Raw genomic sequence first — 22,944 nt, 5'->3', positions numbered from 1 at the left:
CATAATGTAGGGCCCAGTGTGAGAAAACTGGGTCTCCCTCAGAGGTCATGGGTCTTCCAGCAGGACAATGACCCAAAACACACTTCAAAAAGCACTAGAAAATTGTCTGAGAGAACGCAATGGAGACTTCTAAAGTGGCCAGCAATGAGCCCAGACCTGAATCACACCTGTGGAGAGATCTGAAAATGGCAGTTTGGAGAAGGCACCCTTCAAATCTCAGAGACCTGGAGCAGTCGGCCAAAGAAGAATGGTGTAAAATTCTAGCAGAGCATTATAAGAATCTCATTGATGGATACCAGAAGCAGTTGTTCACAGTTATTTTGTCTAAAGGTTGTGCTACCATGTATTAGGCTGAGGGTGCCAATACTTTTGTCCGGCCCATTTTTGGAGTTTTGATTAAAATGATAAGAATTTAATTTTTTCCCCCATTCTCTTTTGTGGTTTTTCATTGCAAGAAAAATCATTGAAAATATTCCTACCAAAGTATTTGTAATTGCAGTCATTTTCTGGGAGAAATTGAGCATTATCCGACAGAATTGCAGGGGTGCCAATACTTTGGGCAGCAGTGTAAATTCAAAAAGTATGGCTTAGTAAAGGTACTCTTAGAAGTAAATTTTTGCCACTGTTTCTCAAGTAAATCTAACGTGTTACTACCCACCTCTGCCACTGTAGTGACCACTGTCCCTGAAAGGTTGAAGGGGCATATTGTATACTTTTGATATTTGAACGAGGTTAAATATACGTGACAAATGCAACCATTGTGTTCCATACATTGACCCTTCTTGTTGTTTCATACAGTTTGTGCTCGCAATGGGGAATTACCTTAACAACGGGCAACCCAAAAGCAACAGGACTACCAGTTTTAAGATCAACTTCCTTACAGAGGTAATTCCCCAATCATCTATGGTCACCCTGCATCCATCAATCGTGTCTAATCGTTTCACTGTGTCTGCCAGCTCAGCACAACCAAAACGGTGGATGGGAAATCCACTTTCCTCCACATTTTGGCTAAGTCTCTGTGCCAACATTTCCCAGAGCTGCTCAACTTTTCCAGAGACCTCACCACGGTGCCTTTGGCAGCCAAGGGTATGTCAAGCTAAAGCCAGGCAGTGGATCAGAACAAGATGTTCAAGTATATATTTGTAAACCTGTACATGTTACACTGGATTTCAAGCAACTCGTGTTTCTTCAGTGAACCAGAGGGCGATGACCACAGAGCTCAGCGACCTTCATGCCACCATCCAGGACATCAGAGCAGCGTGCCTGAAGATCCCCTTAACTTCTGAGGACCACTTTGCTTCAGTCATGAGTGTAAGAGTCTTCATTAGTGCTTTCTGTATGTAAATCTGGAAAATGCTCAGCAATATAGTTTTATTTACACCCTCATTCCTACAATTAAAACATACTACAGATATTTTCATACATTTTCGTCTGTCATATGGCTGTTTAGAATTTCTGTGATAATTCCAACAGAGTTTTCTGGAGAACAGCCACCCTTCGATTCAGTCTCTGGAGTCTCTGCAGAACAGAGCAATGGAAGAGTTCTCCAAAGTGGCCTCTTTCTTTGGAGAAGACGGCAAGTCCACCAGCACGGAGTCCTTCTTTGCTATTTTTGCAGATTTCATATCCAAATTTGAGGTGATTTTCTCAAATCGTAAACATGTCATACTTGCACTTCTATGTGTGGTTGCTTAATTAGATTGAGAACTTGTTTTAAAGGGAACCACGGATAGAAAGACCTGTAGTTCTTAAAAGATAAACCTTAGTATGAGTTAAAATAAGTTGATATTAAAACCCCTCATGTTTTCGTTTTCATAAAAATTGCAAAATTAGTTTAACAAGTTGGTCGCCATTGTTGTTGACTTCACAGGGCGGTGTCGTCACTGGGACTACGCTGCCAAGTTGTTCAGCCCTTTCAATTTGAACCCGAGAGGAACATTAATGAGCAGGACAGCACAGGCGATATTTCACAAAACGAGCAGCAAAAGCAAAATGAACATGAAAGACAGGATGAAACGAGACAAGAGAGGACAAACCGGTGTTTTGCCAAAATGTGCTACACCGGCAAAACGTCCTACAAGCGGCGAATTTGTCACCCAAAGTACTACCGTGCGCATTCAGCTTGTCTTGTTTAGATGCATACAAGAAGAACATACTAAAAATGCCTTAAGAAAATACTTAAACGTAGTAATATCAAATAAGGGTGGTTTAAAGTGCGTACGACAGGAGAAAAAAAAAAAAGTCTTAAATAGCATTATTATGTGAATTGGAATCATATTTTGAGACGATTCGACTATATACAACAATTTAGCAAAGCGCAGATGACGAGAAATTAGTCTTTTAATCTGCTGGTTAGCCACGCCTACCATTATAGGGCTCTAGCGTCCCCATCAGGTGGATGACGTCAGCAGAGTAACGATTTCATCTGATTTAGTATGCAGCCCATTGAGGAGGAATTATTCAGAACGAGGAAAACGCGACGAAGTGAGCCGCAAAATGTTATTGTTTCAGTCTCTCTACTCCAATATTTTTACATTATATTCTTTTTATCCAAGTATTTTTCTCCAATAGCTAAATAAATGGCATGGTCATGACAAATAACGGTCTTGTGCTAAATGGGATATGAAATAATAAAAATGCATTTATTCAGGATGACATGGCAAAATTACTCCATAACGGTCAAAACTGTTGACTTCACCGTTACTGTCGCACCTCCCGAACGATATTTTATGCCACCTAAGTTGGGCTTATGTCATTTCCCTTCCCCTGCTTCGGAGAATGTAAACAAACCAAGAGGCATGACAGCTAGCCGACATGCTAACCCGAACCGAGCGATGTTTCAAAGTCATCGAAGAGGAAAATCACACATACTGTAACTAGCCCGGATCATTTCACATGACGACTGGGTTTTCGATTGTCTTTGCTGATCGGCAACCCGCCCAGTGGCCAACAAGTTAGAGCTCGTCATTCCCCTGCTGAGGGCAGAGGGCTCGTTTGCGGGGAAGCAGCTGGTTAATGACCGCCGGACAAACCGGCCGATGTCGGAGGAGCGTAGAGCTGCCAAATGGCTAACACGAATGTGGCAAAATAATGCTTTATTACACGGCGAAGTCGTAAACAGGGAAAGACACAGTGGAGGAGGGCGGCTGCAGTTGTTATACAGCTAACATGACAATATGTGTATAAGGAGAGCTTTTTACATGCCCATCCATGATCAAACGTAAGTAGTCCTTTATTTAAAGCAAGTTTGTAGTGTTTACTTTGTAATCGCTGTATTCACGGCTATTTTTAACACAAAGTTGCAATTTCTGATCGGTTGGAAAATTTGACAGAACACCGGGTACATAAAGAGGGCAATATGCAGAGTGTCGTGCTCTCCTGGCGGGGGGATCTGTGACAAGCTGCCGGTCGTCGGCCGAGGGGACAAGGAGCATGTCAGCCACAAAATGCAAGCCACCCTCATACTAAAATGATCCCAGTATTTGACATAATACAAAACACGATGTTCACTCACTTCCTCATAAGTCCCATGGTCCCACAGCAGTAGGGCTTGTTTTGGCCAATATCCACCGGTGAATGGGAACCTTTTGAAACCCCAAAAAGGTTCACACGCCAGTCCCTCGTACAGCAAGATTTTTCTGCAGCCGTTTGGCTGGCGTGATGCGAAAAATAAACGAATTAATCCGCAAAATCAGCCGAATCCTTAGTCCTTCTCATACAACAGTACGGCTGTATAGTGAAGAGGAATCCTTCTCCCGTACACGTCACAGCGCCCTCTTCCTAAATGCAAGACCGAAGCCGGAAGTCTGTCATTTTCGTAGCGCGGGATTAAAAAAAAAAAAAAAAAAAGAATAAATATATCGATCACTTTTTCACACATCCATTTGGTCCATTTCATTCAGGAGCATAAAATACTGCGTGTATTATGAAATAAACATGCTTTTTCGTGTCACAGGCACTTTAAATACCCAACATGACTAATGTGGTCAACAGATCTACAATCTGGTCAAAGCTACCACAAGAAAACAATGCTTAAAGGTATCAGAGGGAAACACATGCAAAAAGTCACCGAGTTTAACCGAAGTGCGCATGTGTTGGACGTCTCGCCGCATAAAAAAAAAAAAAAAAACAAGAAAAAAACAAGGCAAGCAATGAAGGGATCGAGAATACAAACTGTCAAAAGGCACCAAGTCAGTATCTCGGCAACCTGCCCAGAATTCTTTAAATGTATTTTTGGAATGAAGCTTTTTAATTTTACAGGCGAAAATATTGAGTAAACCTTGACTAAAACTAGCCGAAATTAGTCTGCGTTTTCGTCAACAAAAACTAGACAAAGACAAGCAGACTTTGAAATGACTAGAATATGACTAAGAAAAAAATGTAAAAGGGCTGCCAAAAACGACACTAGTGGGAACGGAAAGAATCGGTCAACATGCATAGGAGGCGCACCAAAAAAGTGGACAGGAAGAAAATATGAATATGATAATATAATACAATATAAAGGCTATTTTTGTTTTGTTTTGGTTTTTTCTTCCAGCGGGCCCTCAATGAGACCCAGACACCTGAAAATCCCAGAAGTCCAAGACTGTCCTCCCCTCTGGCCTGGTAGACTCAACACAGCCAGTTCAGACCCCACACAACCAAAGTGCCAAAAAAAATAACATGTGGTGACGCTCCCCCCCAAACAGCGCAGAGCCACATCTTGTCTAGCTTATCAGGAGTGCCCCCGTGTGGAGAAATTATTATTTGCTTTTCTCGGCAGAGCTGTCCCCTGAAACAGCACTTGTACAAATAAATGACCAATGAATGGATGACAACCTGCACAGCTACAGATATTTATTGTAAGATTTGAAACGTTTATATTTTGTCATGTTGTGAAGAATAGCAAAGATGCAGACAGTTTCCAAATGATTCACAGTTTACATGTACATGACATTTCAGGACTTTAAAGAATGTAAAGAAGTAGTTTAGGTCAGCAGTTCAGTCAGTACAATACATTTTAATAGTGAAGCATTTTATCAGTTGCTGTCACTATAGACTGATCTTCTGGTTTCTTCTGATACAAGGTCCTGCTTGTACAGTATTAGCAGGTGATGCGCTACCTGAGTGAAGGAGCTGTAAATGATCCACTGTCTACTCATTTGCTGTCATTGATGGCAAAAGTTGTCAAATCTTATTGCAACTGAGCCGGGGCGTCACTAGACCTAATACAACACTGGGGCACAGCGGGGCACTAGCGAGTGAGCAAAAAACATTTTTTTTTTTAGCACTTATCAATTATAAAAAGTCAGAAATAGCACTTTAAATTACAGGTAGTCCACGGGTTACGACCAACTGGAGTTACGCGATTTCTACTTTACGACATCGGAGTCTGGTCTTTCATTTTGTCTCCAGTTTTTTTGGCGCAACTCCAATGACCCGGGCCGGTGAAACACCGACAACCCAGCCAAAAGGCCAAACTCCACACGTTCTCCTAAGTCCTAACCCCTTGTACTGACTTCATTTTGAAAGCTGGAAGAAGGCTTCGAAACACAAGTTGACAATTTATTCAGGTCAACAGTGATCAAACAGCAAATAGGTCGTCGACATACAGGCAATTCTGGATCCAGGGTCAGCAAAACAACGAGCACATCAGAATGTCCCTGAGTAGCGACAGTTTTTAGCTAAACGTTCAGTCTTTTTGAAGTCTGCGGTACGGTGGGTTGGACATAGGGTGGGCCTGGGTGTTGTTTAAGATAATTCTTCTGTTGCAGATTTGGGCAGTCAAGTTCTTGCGTCACTGTTCGTTGCTGGGTTACGGTTACTGAGGCAACTGAGGTTGGAGGTTCGGCCATACTTGACGTCTGAGAGGCGCTGGGCTATCAAACCTAGAGTTGTTTTTGTTATCGGGTGTTGTGGTAGTACAGGACGTCCCGCCATCTGTTCTGGAGTGTCCTGAAGAGCTGATTGCGGCATTTGGTGTTGCAGACGTGGGCTTGTAGGATGTTTTGCCTATCACCTGGTAGTCAGCGTCAATCTTGCTCAGTCAGCTGCATGACGCACGCATTGGGCTTCCGTGGTTAGACGGCCGTCATGTATCTCTTATGCCCTATGTCAAATATATTCTGCTTGTTTTCTTTAAACTATGATATAGATGCTATTTATTTTATATTGGGTACGTTAGAGTAATACAAACAGTCGAACAGTCAGGACGAGAAAAGATTATTTTCCCTTCAGTGTTCAAACGTCCATCTAGTCTGATCAATATGTAAATTTAGTCGATTAAATTAGCGTAATTTTTTTTCACAAGTTCGCGAGCATAAATACTAACGTATTTACAATTCTCATAGCAAATTGCTCACACGTAACTCCACAAACTGTAGCTCTAAACCTAAACCCATCAAATGCATACACAAATGTATTTTAGCTGAAGCAACTTACAGCCTTATGTAGGCTAAACCACCTATCCTTTATACATGTGAGACGTCTGAGTGCTCCTGTATGGAAGCATTATTGAACGACAGTCCAGCCAGACCCAACTCTGCCACCATAGGGCAGTGTATCCTCCACCATTAAACAAAATACAATACTTCTGGACTTTCTGGAGTTATTTTGAATTTTTAAAGGGTTATTTTTGACTTACACGGAAATTCGTGGTTGCGTCGCCAGCGTAGGAACAGAACTTGTGCGTAACTTGGGGACTACCTGTGTATATAAACATACCTAATCCAAGTTTGTGTCAAAAAAAAAATAAAAAAATTAAAAAAGTGAAAAAGATAAATGTTAGTACAAGTTATAAAAATTTTATATTAAAACCCCTTAATGTTTTCGTTTTAATAAAATTTGAAAATTTTCAATGAAAAAATAAATTAGTAGCTCGCCATTGTTGATGTCAATAATTACACAATGCTCATGGTGCTTAAACCCATAAAATCAGTCGCACCAAAGCGCCAGCAGAGGGAGACAAAAAACACAAGTAACAAGTGGACATGACACTGTGCTGTCATTTTAATCTGTTTGAGTGGGGCATGTGCGTTAATTGCGTCAAATATTCTAACGTGATTAATAAAAAAATAATAATTACCGCCCGTTAACGCGATAATTTTGACAGCCCTAGTTTTTTTTTTGTTTTTCAGCCATCAGAATTCAAAATTAAAATTGGGACATACTTTGTTGAATGCCAATTCACCTCTGCTTGTGGTCATCAACTTCCATCTCTCCTTCACCTCTCCCTACATTCTGCTGCTCTACTTTGTCTGGACAGAAATTGAGATATATCACTGTAACTGTTATGCAATTAATCAGTGTCTCTCAACTGGTAGGTTGTGACCTAAAAGTGGTTTATGTTGCCTAAGGGGGTTACCTAGCTTACCTCTCTCAATCCTCCTTGCTGATCTATCCATGCTGTGAGCAAATAACTTTAATATCCATTTGCACGATTAATGCTGTTTGAGTCAAATTGAAATAAAAATCTTTTTACCGATTGCAAGGACTGCATTAACAAATAAAATGCTTGTAAAACTGGAAATCATGATTAGCAGACTTACAAAATTGTAAGAGGTTATCTTGCAAAGATAAGCAATTCATTCATTCAGATTGATTCTATTAATTTTGGTCATATAACAAATAGCAAAAAATAGCATCAGTATTGATACGGTCCAAATACCACAGCTCATATTACCACAATATTAGACAAAGCTCTTGAGAGCCTTTCACTCAAATTGCATTTAATTGTCATTGTATTCGTAGCCAGTTAGCTAATAGACAGCAGCTAATCTGCTACTTCAATTTGCGACCAGAGTAGTTTGCCAACTGCCTGCGACATAAAGAGTAAAGTTGAACCATTTAGATTCACAATTCATGGGAATAGGCGACCAAACAAACCACCACAGAGGTAAAAACGAACAACAAGGATGTGCAGTTTATCTGGCATTAACCTGTAAAGCAGGTGGGAAGATGTTGTGGTGACCCTTCCTTCTGTGTTCATAATTCACCCGTGGAGCTAATGTGGGGTATGTTGTGTTCCGGGGGCACTCTTTGTCGGGCGCGTTTCCGGCAGAGACACTAGAGAGTTACAAGAGACACGAGCGGCCGTACACGGCATCGAAAACTCAACTCACGAGCTACGAGACTCACTGACATCATCCGCTACATTGGTGACCCCGACGTGATTTGAACCTTCTGTGAGGTTACCCTTCCGTGTTCATAATTTACCCGTGGAACTAATGTGGGGTATGTTGTGTTCCGGGGGCACTCTTTGTCACGCGGGGTTCCGGCAGAGACACTAGAGAGTCACAAGACACACGAGCAGCAGAACACGGCAACGCAAACTTAAGTCAAGAGCTACGAGACTCAGTTACATCATCCACGGAAGTATCAATTCATATGCCTATCACAGCCAAAGTTACGTGCATAAATTACCATATTAATAAGCCATGTGCAGTTTGTGTACATGGAGTGAAAAGAGTAATATGACAATATGAAATCGGCGCATTCTGTAGATTATGCTATGTAGACTTAAAACTCCAAATTATTTTATTTATGTATTTATTTATACTGGGGCACCCGCCCCAGTGAAATATGTCTGGTGACGCCCATGCAACTAGGAGGCTGGCAGCGGTCATTCACCGGTCATCCCATTTTACAATGGATTTGAATCAATTGTCGTTAAGGAAGCGAACGAGTCAAGTGCTTCTCTAGTTGCCATGGTGACCTCATGACTCATCCACAGAGTAACAGTATAGCTGTGGTGTACTCTATATTTTATTTTGGAGATTGTAAATTCCCATATTTTGGCTATGCACTGCTAATTGTTGTCATTGCGACTGCTTGGGTGGTCCTCCAAGTTCTGGTTTCGATTTTGTCGTTGAAATCACTCGACTGTATTACTTGTACTGTAAGTGTTGCACAGCTTTCAAAGTGGAGTGTTATCACTTGTAAAACACAACCAGAACCGCTGCTGCTAAGTATCGTAACTGTGTTTCTGGTCTAAATCAGTTGCATGTTGGTACAAGGTGACATGAACATATGCAGGTGGTAGCAAACCTTCATTTGGAAAAAAATGAACATACTGTCCTTTTATTGGACAAGTTTATTTTTTTGTTTCCTCTTTCGTCGGTCTTATTTATGTTTTCAGTAGAAGTCGTGTGATTGTTTATGTTCATGTTTGTGTTGATATTTTTCCCCAATGTTTTTGCTCTATAAAACAATATACTCAAAAGTCGATAATGCGTCTTTCTTTCTTCTCACCAATGTTATTGAAGAAAAAAAACAACTTTTGTGTCAGTAATGGCATTAAAATTACTTTTAAAAGACTCAATAAAACACAAATAGTAAGTACTCGCGCATCGGTAGTGTTTGTCTAGTGCAGGGGTAGCCAACTCTGGTCCTCGAGGGCCCCTATCCAACTTGTTTTCCATGTCTCCATCCTTTAAAACACCCGAATCAAATGATCAGTAAGCTCTGCAGGAGCCTGATAACGATCCTGATTATTTGAGTCAGGTGTGTTGGAGGAGGGAGACATGGAAAACAAGCTGGATAGGGGCCCTCGAGGACTGACGTTGGCTACCCCTGATCTAGTGACAGCGACAAACTAGGTCATCACCCCAAGCGTCCAATGTGCGTATTAAACATGGCACCCTCCGTAGGTGAAAACGTACTAAATATTATAGATTTCGAAATCAATGGCAATACGTATTTTATGTTTCTAATAACATATTTTAGTAAGAGAAAAATTGAGGCTTATTAGAGCCTACATGTCTTTAAGTCCGAGGTTCCCTTTAATCTAGCACATAACAGATTTAAAGTTTTTTTTTCTTGCCAGAGACGCTAGGAGTGGCTCTACCAATTTCACCAATGAGACGTCGCAACAGTAATCACGACTCCATTATACCAATCAGACTCAAGCTTGCTGTTCTATGACCACAGCCAGTCTGTTCAATCAAATAGCATCTTTAAAGCACCGTAAAAAAATTAAGAATTTGACACAGAACGCTGCCGTCAACATTATTTGGCACCGAATGATTGACCACGGAAAAGCGGAGATATGATCTTTTTTATCTTTTTAGTAGGAAATATGTTTTCTCCACTAGAGGGCACTCATGCTCTTTGGACAAATAATGCCTAATTTCTGTAGATTTTTTTCCCTCTCGCACGAATTCAATGATTTTTTTTTTGTATTTGTTTGATTTAAAGTGGTTATGTAATAGGTCATAGTACAGTATAACAACAGTTCATATAGATAACTTTGTGCTGTTAAAAAAAATACAATTTTTTAAATTAAAAAAAAAAATCAAACAGCGTAAGCAGTTACAAGGTTACTCATTACTTGAGTATTCTTCTGACAAAATATTTTACTTGTACTTCAGTACATTTTTTGGATGACTACTTTTACTGGAGTAATATTATTTTGAAGTAATGCTACTCTTGAGTAAAATTTTTGGCTTTTCTACCCACCTCTGGATTTGGGGGGTATTCAAGGCTACGGAAAGGGTTAATTCAGACTTAAGCGCAAATTCGGGTTAAGTCGCCAGTGTATGAACAGAAACTGTTCATAACCCGGGGACTAACTGCATTTTGATATCGTTACATTCCACCACTGTTGACTAGGGCTGCAGCTATCGATTATTTTAGTAGTCGATTAATCTATGAACTAGTTAGTTCTAATAATCGGATTAGGAACATTTAATGCATTGCAGAATACATTTTAGGAGATGTATAATAAAAACTTGCCAGGATTGCACATTCAAATGATCATTAAATATGAATACAAAATAAAACTCTTGTTTCTTCAAGCTATGCAGAATTGAAATTCTGAGAAGCAAATTCATTTCACAAGAGCAATCATTAAAATACCTGAGCTTAGCCTTAAACGGAATAAAAATTAATGAGGATCGAAGTACAACAAATGAACAATTGACTCACTTGCATAGCAAAAGTCCGCTAGCTTAAATGCTATGAAATGCTAACTTTTTTTTTTTTTAACAATGCTCTTAACAAATCGTTCACATATTCCTACACAATATAAAAACGTTAATAAAAAATATACCTATAAACTAAATTACGAATGCATAAAAAAAAAAAAAAAAAAAAATTAGCTCACACAACTTACCTTATGTTGGTCTTAATAGGGAGCCACTGGATTCAACCATTTTAAATGAGTTATGTCACATCCATTGTTGCACTGAAAAAAATAACTGGTGGATTTACTTGATAAATTCATTCTAACAATTTGCACTTACCTCTATTAAGTAAATTTTACTGCTTGCAATATTAAGCTCAGAAGTAAGTGCAAATTGTTAAAATGATTTTATCAAGTAAATCCACCAGTTATTTTTTTCTGTGTGCCACCCAAATCAATAAAACTAAATGCTAAACTTTCAAAACAAACCATTACAACGCCACTCTTAATTAAATACGCGAAGCAGCAAAATTTGATTCGAAGCTTTTTTCCTAATCAAATTACTCGAATTAATCGATTAATCGTTGCAGTACTACTGTTGACCATGCAATGGCGTACCGCACGCTACACGTCACTTCCGCTCATTAATATTCATGACGTTAGCTATTGTTGCTAAGGGGGGGGACTAACGGGAGCCTGTACAAACAGTAAATGAATCGAAATAGTGTACGAAGGAGATGTTTACAGAGCTAAACCTACCAATTCTGTCAGAAAATGATGACCCTGGTATCAAATTCACTGGTAAATAGGGGTGTAACGGTACACAAAAATCTCGGTTCGGTACGTACCTCGGTTTTAAGGTCACGGTTCGGTTCATTTTCGGTACAGTAAGAAAACAAAATGCAAAATATAAATGTGCTAGTTGTTTATTACACACCTTTGCGCTTTCAACAATAGGAACATTAGCCTATACAAAGCTAGAATTCTGCTCAAAAAGTAGCGGGTATTTAAAGATAATCCAACAACAATTTGCCTTTCAGACCCCGAGTATTGGTCAGCTTTCTTTCTGAAAGAAAGAAGAAAAAAGAAGTCTTGTGCTAAAGAGAAAAGCAATCCCAACGACAAAGATTTTAACATGTATTTTACAAATGAAATGCCTCAATGAATCATATTTTTTCTTATGAACGGTTTTCAAAAGCTTTATTGGTGGATTTTCTCAAGTTAAAGCGCCACATAGAAATTAATACATTTAATTGTGTAAGCAGGATCTGTGTATTATTTTTATTATTTAATTACAGGTGTTTAAGCTCATTTCAATTTATTTTATTTAAATGGGCTATTATTAATTTTATAATGTGTTTATATTTTACAAATGTGATGTAGTATTCATTTATATTGTATATTTTACGTTGTATAACTTTATTTCCTATGTGAATATTAGTTCCTACTTGTTTTGTTGTGGTAGGAGGGTTTTGTATTGAACACGGGGCCGTGTTGGTTATTATTATAGCAGAGAAGACAGCAGTAAATCAACAAAGACAAGTCAACTGTGCCCCGATCTACCACTAAAGAGATCTGATGGACTCAAAAAGTGGGTTATGATTGCATATTAGTTTGAAAATCGACCGGATCCAACGTATTTTTATAGCGTGACTTCCAGTCTGCCCGATCCCAGCTACCGGTAGTAGTATTGACGCAGGAGGGTTGCGTCTCGCGTGAAATAATAAACTCTGCCCTTCTTTTCGCGTGGGTCGTGTTGAGTAAAACGCGGCCGCACTGCGACTGGTGTGCATTGGCTGATTGACTTTAACGCCCGCGTTTCACTGCGTTCTCGCGGCGGCCACGTTGTCGCGCCGTTGACGTTTCTGGGTTATACTGTCCTACCGTGTTGGTCCTCACTATAGTAGAGAAGATGGAGTAAATATAATCCACACAAAGAAACTGTAACCCGATCGACTCACAGCCTCGAAAAGTAAGGGTTACATTACGTCAGAAACTCGTTCGGTACGCCTCCGTTCCGAACCGAGCACCACGTACCGAAACGGTTCAATACAAATACATGTACCGTTACACCCTTACTGGTAAAGATGTGGAAGAACATGCAAATGTTCAGTTAAAGAGATGGCTTGAGTGCCGAGGGCTGAAAGATACGGAAAAAAAATACGAGCTGACCTTAGCTTTTTTATCGACACCTTTTTCTTAAGCCACTTACAATGAAATTCTCCTGTTTCAACAATCTATCCTTTACCACCATATGTCCTGTCTATCTTACATACTATATCCTCTCAATGTCTTACATCTCCGACAGTTCTTTTGGGCAATTTACATTGCTATTTTTGTGTAGCGATAGCAATTTTTTCATTAATAACAAATCTTAATTCTATAATGTTTTTACACTTCATTGTCAGACAGAAGCACCACGGCAAAACGCCACGCTAAAAAATAAGTAAAAAATATCAAAATGGCTTACCTCTTGTCCTCTGAAGGACCATGCCAACCTAACAAAATGCTTACTGCATGTGAAATGTGAATGACTTCACCTTGCTGGCGATAAACGTCCGCACACTTCTTCCTCCTGCCTTCGACGGGGCGGATGTGTTTCCTCCCTGCTCCAGCTTGCTGCGATCTTCGTCAGTCTAGTCTGTCTGCTTTTTTTGTATTTCCTCTGTGGATCAACTGTGCTGGTCTCTCATACGAAAATGGATCTGATTAGTTGGCCTCTCAGCGCAATTGACAAGATTTTTTCAACAAGACATAAGGCACCAGGAGAGCCGTCTTGCCTAGACAGGACCTTCGCCGCTGGATATGTGAGGGTGTCATGGGATCACTGGAATCCAGCATGTCTTACTGTCCTATCTGTGGAAAATATCAAGTATATTTGGCTGTTTGGCATGACAGTTGTGGGGTACCTTCTGCTTGGCTAAGGAGGTGCCCTACTCTACCAGAAAGTCTCCAAGACGGCAGCTTTAAAGGAACTCAACAAATTGACCACAAATAAAAGGCTGCGATTCAAGGCATTGGAAGACTGCGTCGAGGCTCGCACCAAGAACTGGCTCCGTGGACTCACGGTTTGGTCCGAGGAAGGATGGAGAAAAGTGGATGCTCCCTTGCGCCAGGTGACAGAACTGTCGGGGCAGGTGATTGAAATGTCGAGGCAGACCGTGACTATTGGCAATAACTTAAGGGACCTGAGGTCTCGCCTACGCCATGAGGAGCGCGAATTTGACTGAAGACCAACCGTATTTGGACATATTAAATTACTTATTCAGCTTAATTTGATAATAGTTTTCCTCTCCCTTTTCCGAACACCCTTACCCTACCCCTCCCTTCTGGAGAGAGCCTCCATCTCTTGCCCTTGATCTCTTCCCAAGGCCGGTCGCAGGGCCTTCCGAGTCATATTTCGTCTACGTACAAATACTGATACACTTGTGCATAAACACAACCTCCCCCCTCCAGTCCGCCACCGCCTTTTTGTTACTATCACTGATCCCCCCTTTCCTCCAGCCATGACTGGTAGTTCTTTTTTTCGTACAAAAAAAAAATCCCTGCACGTGACCTGTGCGTCGTGTCATACCCCTGCTATGTTGTATTATACACTCACCGGCCACTTTATTAGGTACACCTGTCCAATGTTCCCTCTAAGCTGCGCGCGTGCGCAATCGCGCACTGCTGGCACCTACTCTGCGCACAAGAAATTCAATGCTGCGCACAAAAAAAAAAAATCCACAGAAACATATGTTGAACTCGGTGAGTGACAGGTGTCCAGCAAATGATACGATAAGGTTCACTTCCGCTACGCAGCCAATCATAGCATTGACATTGCTTGTGTATTGCCCAGCCTACACGCGTGGTGTAGGTTAGCAAGCTGACAACAGTGCGTGAGTGCGGCGGAGTTGAGAGACGTAAAGGCCAACCCCTTATCATGGCGAAACGGACGGGCAGCGACACATCCACTCACCAAGCCAAAGTAAAAATGAAATGCGGTCCATATAAGAAGGAGCGGCTGTCGGAGCATGTGCAAATAGACGAACAAGCGGTGAAACTGAAGCCAAAGTACCAAGTGAGTTTTCAGAGGGGAAAAATGTGGACTGAATGGAAGTTGGACTACCTCAAGCGTCATATTCAGCAGAAAAGTCATTTGAAAGCTGTTGAAAATTACAAAGACTCAAGATGCGATAGGGGATTGGTACATTATTGCGGGAGAATGCAAAAGACCGACAGAAGAGAAAGGAGCTGTCCCACAAAACAAAATCTGACCCAGAGCAAGTTGAAGTTCTCATTGACAATATTTTACTCACCGTCGAAATGAATGCGTCAATGGTGTCAGTTCAACAAATCCACAATCACATGGCAAAGTTTGTGAGTATACCAGAAAGCTGGCGAAGTAAAAACTATGCCATTGAATTTGTAAACTCTGTAAAACTGTAAAATCAATGATATAGTGGAGAACGAGACTATGTGCAGTGTTAAAAATGCACCCTGGCATACACTGATAGTAGATGAGAGCACTGACATATCAGTACACCAAATGCAAGTCCTATATATTAAGACGTGAAAAATAAGGTACAATTTAAGTCAGATTGGTGTGTATTCCAGTGACATTTATTGAGATATTTTAATCATGGATATTAATCATTAAATGCTCTTACTACTGGATAATTTACGGGCAGTAGAAATGCTAATAGGCGTGAAAAGGCATGATACTGGTGTGTGGCCGCTATGTACCGTATTTTTCGGACTATAAATCGCAGTTTTTTTTCTTAGTTTGGCAGAGGGTGCGTCTTATTTTGTGGAGCGACTTACATGTGAACTTATTCACACATTATTATATCATTGTTGCTAGTTAGCATGTTCTTTATGCTATAGTTATCTGAATAACTCTAAATAGCCATGTTACATTGACATACCAGGCATGTTCTCAGTTCGTTGTTTATGAGTCATGTAATGTTATCATACCGTACACTTATTCAGCCTGTTGTTCTCTATTGTATTTTTATTCTAAATTGCCTTTCAAAATGACATGTCTGTTTTTGGTGGTGGGTTATACCAAATAAATTCCCCCTCAAAATGCAACTTATACGCTGGTGCGACATATATGTTTTTAACTTTTCATTGCGCATTTTTTGGCTGGTGCGACCTATAGTCCAAAAAATACGGTACACATCTGATGTTGCTCACCGTGGGCCGCAGTGTGCTCAGGGAGATTATGTGTTTGCTCAGACACATGAAAAATTAGAGGGAACATTGCACCTGTCCAACTGTTCGTTAACACAATTTCTAATCAGCCAGTCACATGGCAGCAACTCAGTGCATTTAGGTATGTAGACCTGGTTTAAGACAATCTCCTGCTGTTCAAACCAAGCATCAGTATGAGGAAGAAAGGTGATTTGAGTGACTTTGAACATGGCATGGTTGTTGGTGCCAGAAGGGCTGGTCTGAGTATTTCAGAAACTGCTGATCTCCTGGGATTTTCACGCACAACCATCTCTAGGGTTTACAGAGAATGGTCCGAAAAAGAAAAAATATCCAGTGAGCGGCAGTTCTGTCGGCGGAAATGTCTTGTTGATGCCAGAGGTCAGAGAAGAATGGCCAGACTGGTTCAAGCTGATAGAAAGGCAACAGTGACTCAAATAACCACCCGTTACAACCAAGGTAGGCAGAAGAGCATCTCTGAACACACAGTACGTCGAACTTTGAGGCAGATGGGCTACAGCAGCAGAAGACCATGCCGGGTGCCACTCCTTTCAGCTAAGAACAGGAAACTGGGGCTACAATTTGCACAAGCTCATCGAAATTGGACAATAGAAGATTGGAAAAACGTTGCCTGGTCTGATGAGTCTCGATTTCTGCTGCGACATTCGGATGGTAGGGTCAGAATTTGGCGTCAACAACATGAAAGCATGGATCCATCTTGCCTTGTATCAACGGTTCAGGCTGCTGGTGGTGGTGTAATGGTGTGGGGAATATTTTCTTGGGACTCTTTGGGCCCCTTGGTACCAATTGAGTATCGTTGGAACGCCACAGCCTACCTGAGTATTGTTGCTGACAATGTCCATCCCTTTATGACCACAATGTACCCAACTTCTGATGGCTACTTTCAGCAGGATAATGCGCCATGTCATAAAGCTGGAATCATCTCAGACTGGTTTCTTGAATATGACAATGAGTTCACTGTACTCAAATGGCCTCCACAGTCACCAGATCTCAATCCAATAGAGCATCTTTGGGATGTGGTGGAACGGGAGATTCGCATCATGGATGTGCAGCCTACAAATCTGCACCAACTGTGTGATGCCATCATGTCAATAAGGACCAAAATCTCTGAGGAATGCTTCCAGCACCTTGTTGAATCTATGCCATGAAGAATTGAGGCAGTTTTGAAGGCAAAAGGGGGTCCAACCTGTTACTAGCATGGTGTACCTGATAAAGTGGCCGGTGAGTGTATATGTGTGTCTACTTGTAACTTGCTCTCTAATTTCTGGAGAGAGATGGTTGCAGCGCGGAACGTCTGCAGTGGCCCGATGCTCACTCATCGAACGGAATTTCGTTGGATCTGTTGTCATCTTGTGAGAGAGCTGGTGTCAATGACAAATAAATCTCTGAATCTAAATCTGAGTTTTTGCTTTCGGGAAACGTATGAAGAAAATATCCTTCATGTGTCGTAATGTCTAGAGTTGTTTCTACAGGTTCCATATCAGCAGTGCTTGATCGGCATGTTCGTTTTTGAAACATTACCGGAGAAAACTAGCAAAAATATAACGGTTTGTATGTGAGTCTCTATAATGTCCCACTTCCGCTTTACGGTGCGACGTTACGGTTTAAAAATAGCATTCATGTGATACGCTATTGCAAAATGAATTGAATCACATCTTCTAGTTGTTAGGTTTTGTGTTTGGTTTCTCCTTGTGTGACTTGTCCCTGTGATTACCCATTGCTCTCACGTGTGTGTGTTTTCCCAGTGTATCCTGCAATCTGCATCCACCTGTGTTACCCAGCGTTTCCTCGTCTCGTTACCCCTTGTCTGCGTATATAATGACCCAGTTTCTTGTCACTCCTTGTTGCGTCATTGTCTATGTCTATGTCCGTCTTCACCAAAGTCAAGTCCGTTCCACGCCCTCGTGTACCAGTCCCTCTGCTTAAGTAAGTTTTGTTTGAACATTGCCTTTTGAGCCATAGCCCTTTTGTTTGTACTTTGTGATTTTGTTAGTTATCATTAAAAGGTTTTTTTTTAGTTCACTGCCACCTGCCTCGCTGCATTTTTTGTTTCCCTGCATTTGGGTCCATACAACCTGCCTGCCTGCTCATTCCTGACACTAGTATAAAGACTGCAAATGCCTGCACACAAAATCATATACCCAGGCGGTTAGATATAGTTCTTCATACACTTTATTTTCTTTGGAAAGGATGTATAACCAAGCATTCATATAAGATATCTTATTCAACATATCAGCTCACTATACAACAAACATACAAAACTATAGAGCTTAAAAACGCAGCATCGTCACTTCTCATTTAATGGCATTTGTTGGTCTTGATGTGCAGGGAAGGGGAGTGTGTGTATGGTGGGGGGGGTATATAAGGCAAAGAGTCACAGGAGCAGAGAGAAATAGGGGCATCTGATTGTCTTGGGTGAGGGGGGGGTCACATATTTCCAGGGCAACTGCAGCATCCAAGACTTTCACCATTGGTACCATTTTGTGTGGCCGGTCTCTGGGAACTGGACCTCTGCATTACTCAAGAGAGAAAGAAGAATCTCATCGATCAAATATTTGTCCCGCACGTCACTACCGAGGTTGTTGGGTGTTCTCAGCTCGGTGGGGATTTTTTTTAAAGTGGATTCATGGCCTGTGCTCTTGTGCAACATCAGCTTCTGACAGAGGCATTTTTTTTTTTAGAAAGAATTCTTCCGCTTACATTCATCACACTCGAAAAAAGGCAAAAATACTGAGTGCGTTGAGGCCCGGAGAGGGCGGCTGACCCCGCTACTTGCGCTCGTGAAAGCCCCGACAAAGGGTTTTAAGAAGACCGCCCTGCTACGCCGCGCGTTCCTATGACATCCCTGAAACACCCAAAATACTGTAGTAATACAAAAAGGGGCGATTTATGCCTGGAAAGCTGCTTGAGCATTTAGTCAATATGCTTAATCTCCAGTTGAAGGTCAGAGTACAAAGACACAATTTGGCTACACGAGTGAGATAAATCAACACACCCACATGTAGTTGCCTAGTAAGAACAAATTGCATACTTGTACATAGTTCCTAAACTGGTTATTGATGCTAATGCTAAAATGCTAAAACATCTTTCCATCCCCTATCCATACAGTAAATCTAAATGCTTTTATCATATTAAGGCTTTATTTACATGTAGTGACTCCACCAAGTGTGTCGAGCCATAGGGAATGTGTGTGTTTAAACTTGGTAGGTAAATAAATAGAAAAGCGAGAGAAAGATAATGAAAAATAATGTCAATTGAATATTGGGAGATGACTGGAAACCTGCAGTCATCGCTTTTAAGTTTCTGATTCCACCTGCTAAAGAATACCATTTCCAACATTTAAAAAGCTTCGAAATCCACGCCAAAATCCCAAAGTCTCCTGTCGACAATCTTTCCTTCACTTGTTTGCCAAGTAGCTGCGATGTTAGTTTGGCAAGGATGACTGAAAATGGTGGATTTTGGCTTGAATGCTTGAGAAAAAGACCCCGAAATGTCGGCAGAACAACACACATAGGCCCGGAGTGTGTGTGTAAAAAATTATAACGGAAAAAAAAACAAAAACAAGCAAACCAGGTGAGCATCTTCCCTTATAGGACAGTGCTCTCACTCTCCAGCTCGCAGTCTTTGGGAAGCGGCGGTTCTGACTGCTGCTCCACGTTGAGCTCCGGCACCAGAGCGCGACTTAGCCCTTTGAAGGACATGGCTGGATCTGAATACAAGACGAGACAGCAGGATGTACAGTAAGTTGACACTCAGACGCCACACACACAACAGTCAAGATTATCAATGTTTAACCCCCATGCAGCCAGAAAGCCCCAAACTAACAATCATAAAAATTAAGGGTGTAACGGTACATGTATTTGTATTGAACCGTTTCGGTACCTGGTGCTCGGTTCGGAACGGAGGCGTACCGAATGAGTTTCTGACGTAATGTAACCCTTACTTTTCGAGGCTGTGAGTCGATCGGGTTACAGTTTCTTTGTGTAGATTATATTTACTCCGTCTTCTCTACTATAATGAGGACCAACACGGTAGGATAGTATAACCCAGAAACGTCAACAGCGCGACAACAAGGCCGCCGCGAGAACTCAGTGAAACGCGGGCGTTAAAGTCAATCAGCCAATGCACACCAGTCGCAGTGCGGACGCGTGTTAGACGCATCCCAAAAGCGGCTCAACATGACACACGCGAAAAGAACGGCAGAGTTTATTATTTGACGTGAGACGCGACCCTCCTGCGTCAATACTACTCCCGGTAGCGAGGATCGGGCAGACCGGAAGTCACTCGTTTAAAAATACGGTGGATCCGGTCCATTTTCTAACTAATATGTAATCGTAACCCACTTTTTATGTCCATCAGATCTATTGAGTGGTAGATCGGGGCACAGTTGACTTGTCTTTGTTGAATTACTGCTATCTCCTCTGCTATAATAATAACCAACACGGCCCAGTGTTCAATACAAAACCCTCCTACCACAACAAAACAAGTAGGAACTAATATTCACATAGGAACTAAAGTTATACAACATAAAATATACAATATAAATGAATACTACATCACATTTATAAAATATAAACACATAATAAAATAAATAATAGCCCATTTAAATAAAATGAATTGAAATGAGCTAAAACACCTGTAATTAAATAATAAGAATAATACACAGATCCTGCTTACACAGTTAAATTTATTAATTTCTGTGTGGAGCTTTAACTTGAGAAAATCCACCAATAAAGCTTTTGAAAACTGTTCATAAGAAAAAAAAATGATTCACTGAGGCATTTCATTTGTAAAATATATGTTAAATTATTTGTCATTGGGATTGCCTTTCTCTTTAGCACAGGACTTCTTCTTTCTTCTTACTTTCAGAAAGAAAGCGGACCAATATGCGGGGTCTGAAAGGCAAATTGTTGTTGGATTATCTTTAAATACCCGCTACTTTTGAGCAGAATTCTAGCTTTGTTTAGGCTAATGTTCCTATTGTTGAAAGCACAAAGGTGTGTAATAAACAACGAGCACATTTAAATTTTGCATTGTTTTCTTACTGTACTGAAAATGAACCGAACCGTGACCTCAAAATCGAGGTACGTACCGAACCGAGATTTTTGTGTACCGTTACACCCCTAATAAAAATGTGATGAAACTCAGCAATAGTATATGGATCATGAGCGAGTTGTCTAATAAATGCTCAAACATCTTTATCTACTGTACTATGAGAGCATTTGATGCTGATGTTATGACACTGAAGTTGGAGTCCTATTTTCCAAGCACTTCAATTCAGGGCAATGGGAGTTTGAACAACAGGTGGTGCTGTTGGCTCTAATGTGACAGGAAGCATGCAAAGAACTGAGTTGAAGCGGAAATGAAATATGTCATGTGAAGGATGTAACATGTGAATGCAGGCAAGATGTGCATCAATGTATTGTGTTAGGGATAATGCATTTCGTCAAAGTGGGCAATTTATTGACTGCAGAGGAGAAAGGTTTTTTGTTTTGTTTTTGTTTTTAGGATCAAGCCAATTATTTAAGTTTTTTTTTTTTTTTTTTTTTTTTTTTTAAAACAAGTATTTTTAAGTTTACAGCAATATAAAATAGTCTAATATCCAGTGAAATATCTACAGCTTCATAGTATTAATGCACACTTACAACATTTACTTAGAAATCATTATCAGTTTTTATTTCTAAATATATATACACATATATGAATATGGCAGATATATGTTAAAATAATTCTATATACAATAAGGAGCAGAAGTATTTACACCTCCTGTGATTTTGCAAGTTCACCCACTTAGAAAATAGGTAGAGGTCTTAAATTTCAATCATATATACAGTCCCTGACAAAAGTCTTGTCGCTTATACATTTTGTTGAAAAACAATTGCTAATAACCAGACTTTTAATTATTCAATTGGTTTCAGAAATGGCTCATATGAAAGCTAAGACCCTCCCAAACGATGTTGAATGTATAAAAATATATTTGTTTCACTGAAAAAAGATTTATCATTTAACGAAGACATAAAGGTCAAGTTTTGGCAAGACAAAAGTTTTGTCGCCTTCAGAAAGTTGTGTGAAAATTGAACAAAAAATGTATTTCAAATACCAAAATATGTTACATAACATAAGCGAATTAAGTAGTGGTGCTGTGAGATCCAAATTTAATATTTTGTATGACTTCCAAGGGCTTCGGCAAGATTTCATACAATTTATTGATGAAGTCATCAGGAACATCAAAGAAAGCAGTCTTGCATGCCTCTCAGATGCTCAATGATGTTCATGTCTGGCGACTGGGCTGGCCAATCCTGGAGGATCTTAATCTTTTTTGCCTTGAGGAACTTTGAGGTAGAGATTGAAGTATGCGATGGAGCACCATCCTGCTGCAGAATTTGTCCCTTTTTATGGTTAGGAATGTAAGAGGCAGCTAAGATTTGTTGATATTTCTCTCAAGGTGCAGACAATTAAAAAAACCTTGTGGCATTTGCCAAGGCCCACAGCCTGTCAAAAGGATGGACACTGGAAAAGTGTCAAAAGGTGGATTTTTCAGATGAATCTTCCACCACAGTCACCACAAATATTGCAGGAGACCTACTGGAGCCCGCATGTATCCGAGATCCACTCAGAAAACACTGAAGTTTGGTGGTTACATCATTACCAAAATCATGGTCTGGGGTTATATCCAGTATGGGGGTGTGCGAAATATCTTCAGGGTGGAAGGCAACATAAATAGTCTGAAATATCAACAAATCTTAGTTGCTGCTTACATTCCTAACCATAAAAAGGGACAAATTCTGCAGCCAGATGGTGCTCCATCGCATACTTCAATCTCTACCTCAAAGTTCCTCAAGGCAAAGAAG

The 22,944-nt window shown here is 40.5% G+C and overlaps 2 protein-coding genes across 12 annotated transcripts in view; one reads left to right on the top strand and one right to left on the bottom strand.

Annotated features, from left to right (window-relative positions):
• Positions 1 to 9,218, top strand: part of grid2ipb (glutamate receptor, ionotropic, delta 2 (Grid2) interacting protein, b) — a 101,747-nt gene extending 92,529 nt beyond the window's left edge. For 3 of the 5 annotated variants that reach the window (XM_057825998.1, XM_057825997.1, XM_057825995.1), the window contains exons 21-25: positions 799 to 885; positions 957 to 1,086; positions 1,193 to 1,311; positions 1,474 to 1,638; positions 4,538 to 9,218. In XM_057825998.1, coding sequence (XP_057681981.1) covers positions 799 to 885; positions 957 to 1,086; positions 1,193 to 1,311; positions 1,474 to 1,638; positions 4,538 to 4,609 — 573 coding nt within the window. In that variant the 3' untranslated portion in view covers positions 4,610 to 9,218. The remainder of the gene's footprint in view (positions 1 to 798; positions 886 to 956; positions 1,087 to 1,192; positions 1,312 to 1,473; positions 1,639 to 4,537) is intronic. The other 2 variants (XM_057825999.1, XM_057826000.1) reach the window with 1 other exon arrangement.
• An 8,531-nt stretch (positions 9,219 to 17,749) lies between these two features.
• arhgap17a (Rho GTPase activating protein 17a) overlaps positions 17,750 to 22,944 on the bottom strand; it is a 74,903-nt gene continuing 69,708 nt past the window's right edge. For 2 of the 7 annotated variants that reach the window (XM_057825803.1, XM_057825801.1), the window contains one exon: positions 17,756 to 19,802. In XM_057825803.1, coding sequence (XP_057681786.1) covers positions 19,681 to 19,802 — 122 coding nt within the window. In that variant the 3' untranslated portion in view covers positions 17,756 to 19,680. Of the gene's footprint in view, positions 19,803 to 22,944 lie in introns of all 7 variants that reach the window. The other 5 variants (XM_057825800.1, XM_057825802.1, XM_057825798.1 and 2 more) reach the window with 5 other exon arrangements.

The sequence above is a fragment of the Corythoichthys intestinalis genome, chromosome 21 (genome assembly GCF_030265065.1).
Source record: "Corythoichthys intestinalis isolate RoL2023-P3 chromosome 21, ASM3026506v1, whole genome shotgun sequence".
Lineage (NCBI taxonomy): Eukaryota > Metazoa > Chordata > Actinopteri > Syngnathiformes > Syngnathidae > Corythoichthys > Corythoichthys intestinalis.
Note: the sequence above shows the minus strand (reverse complement) of the source record. Positions and strands in the feature narration are given on the sequence as shown.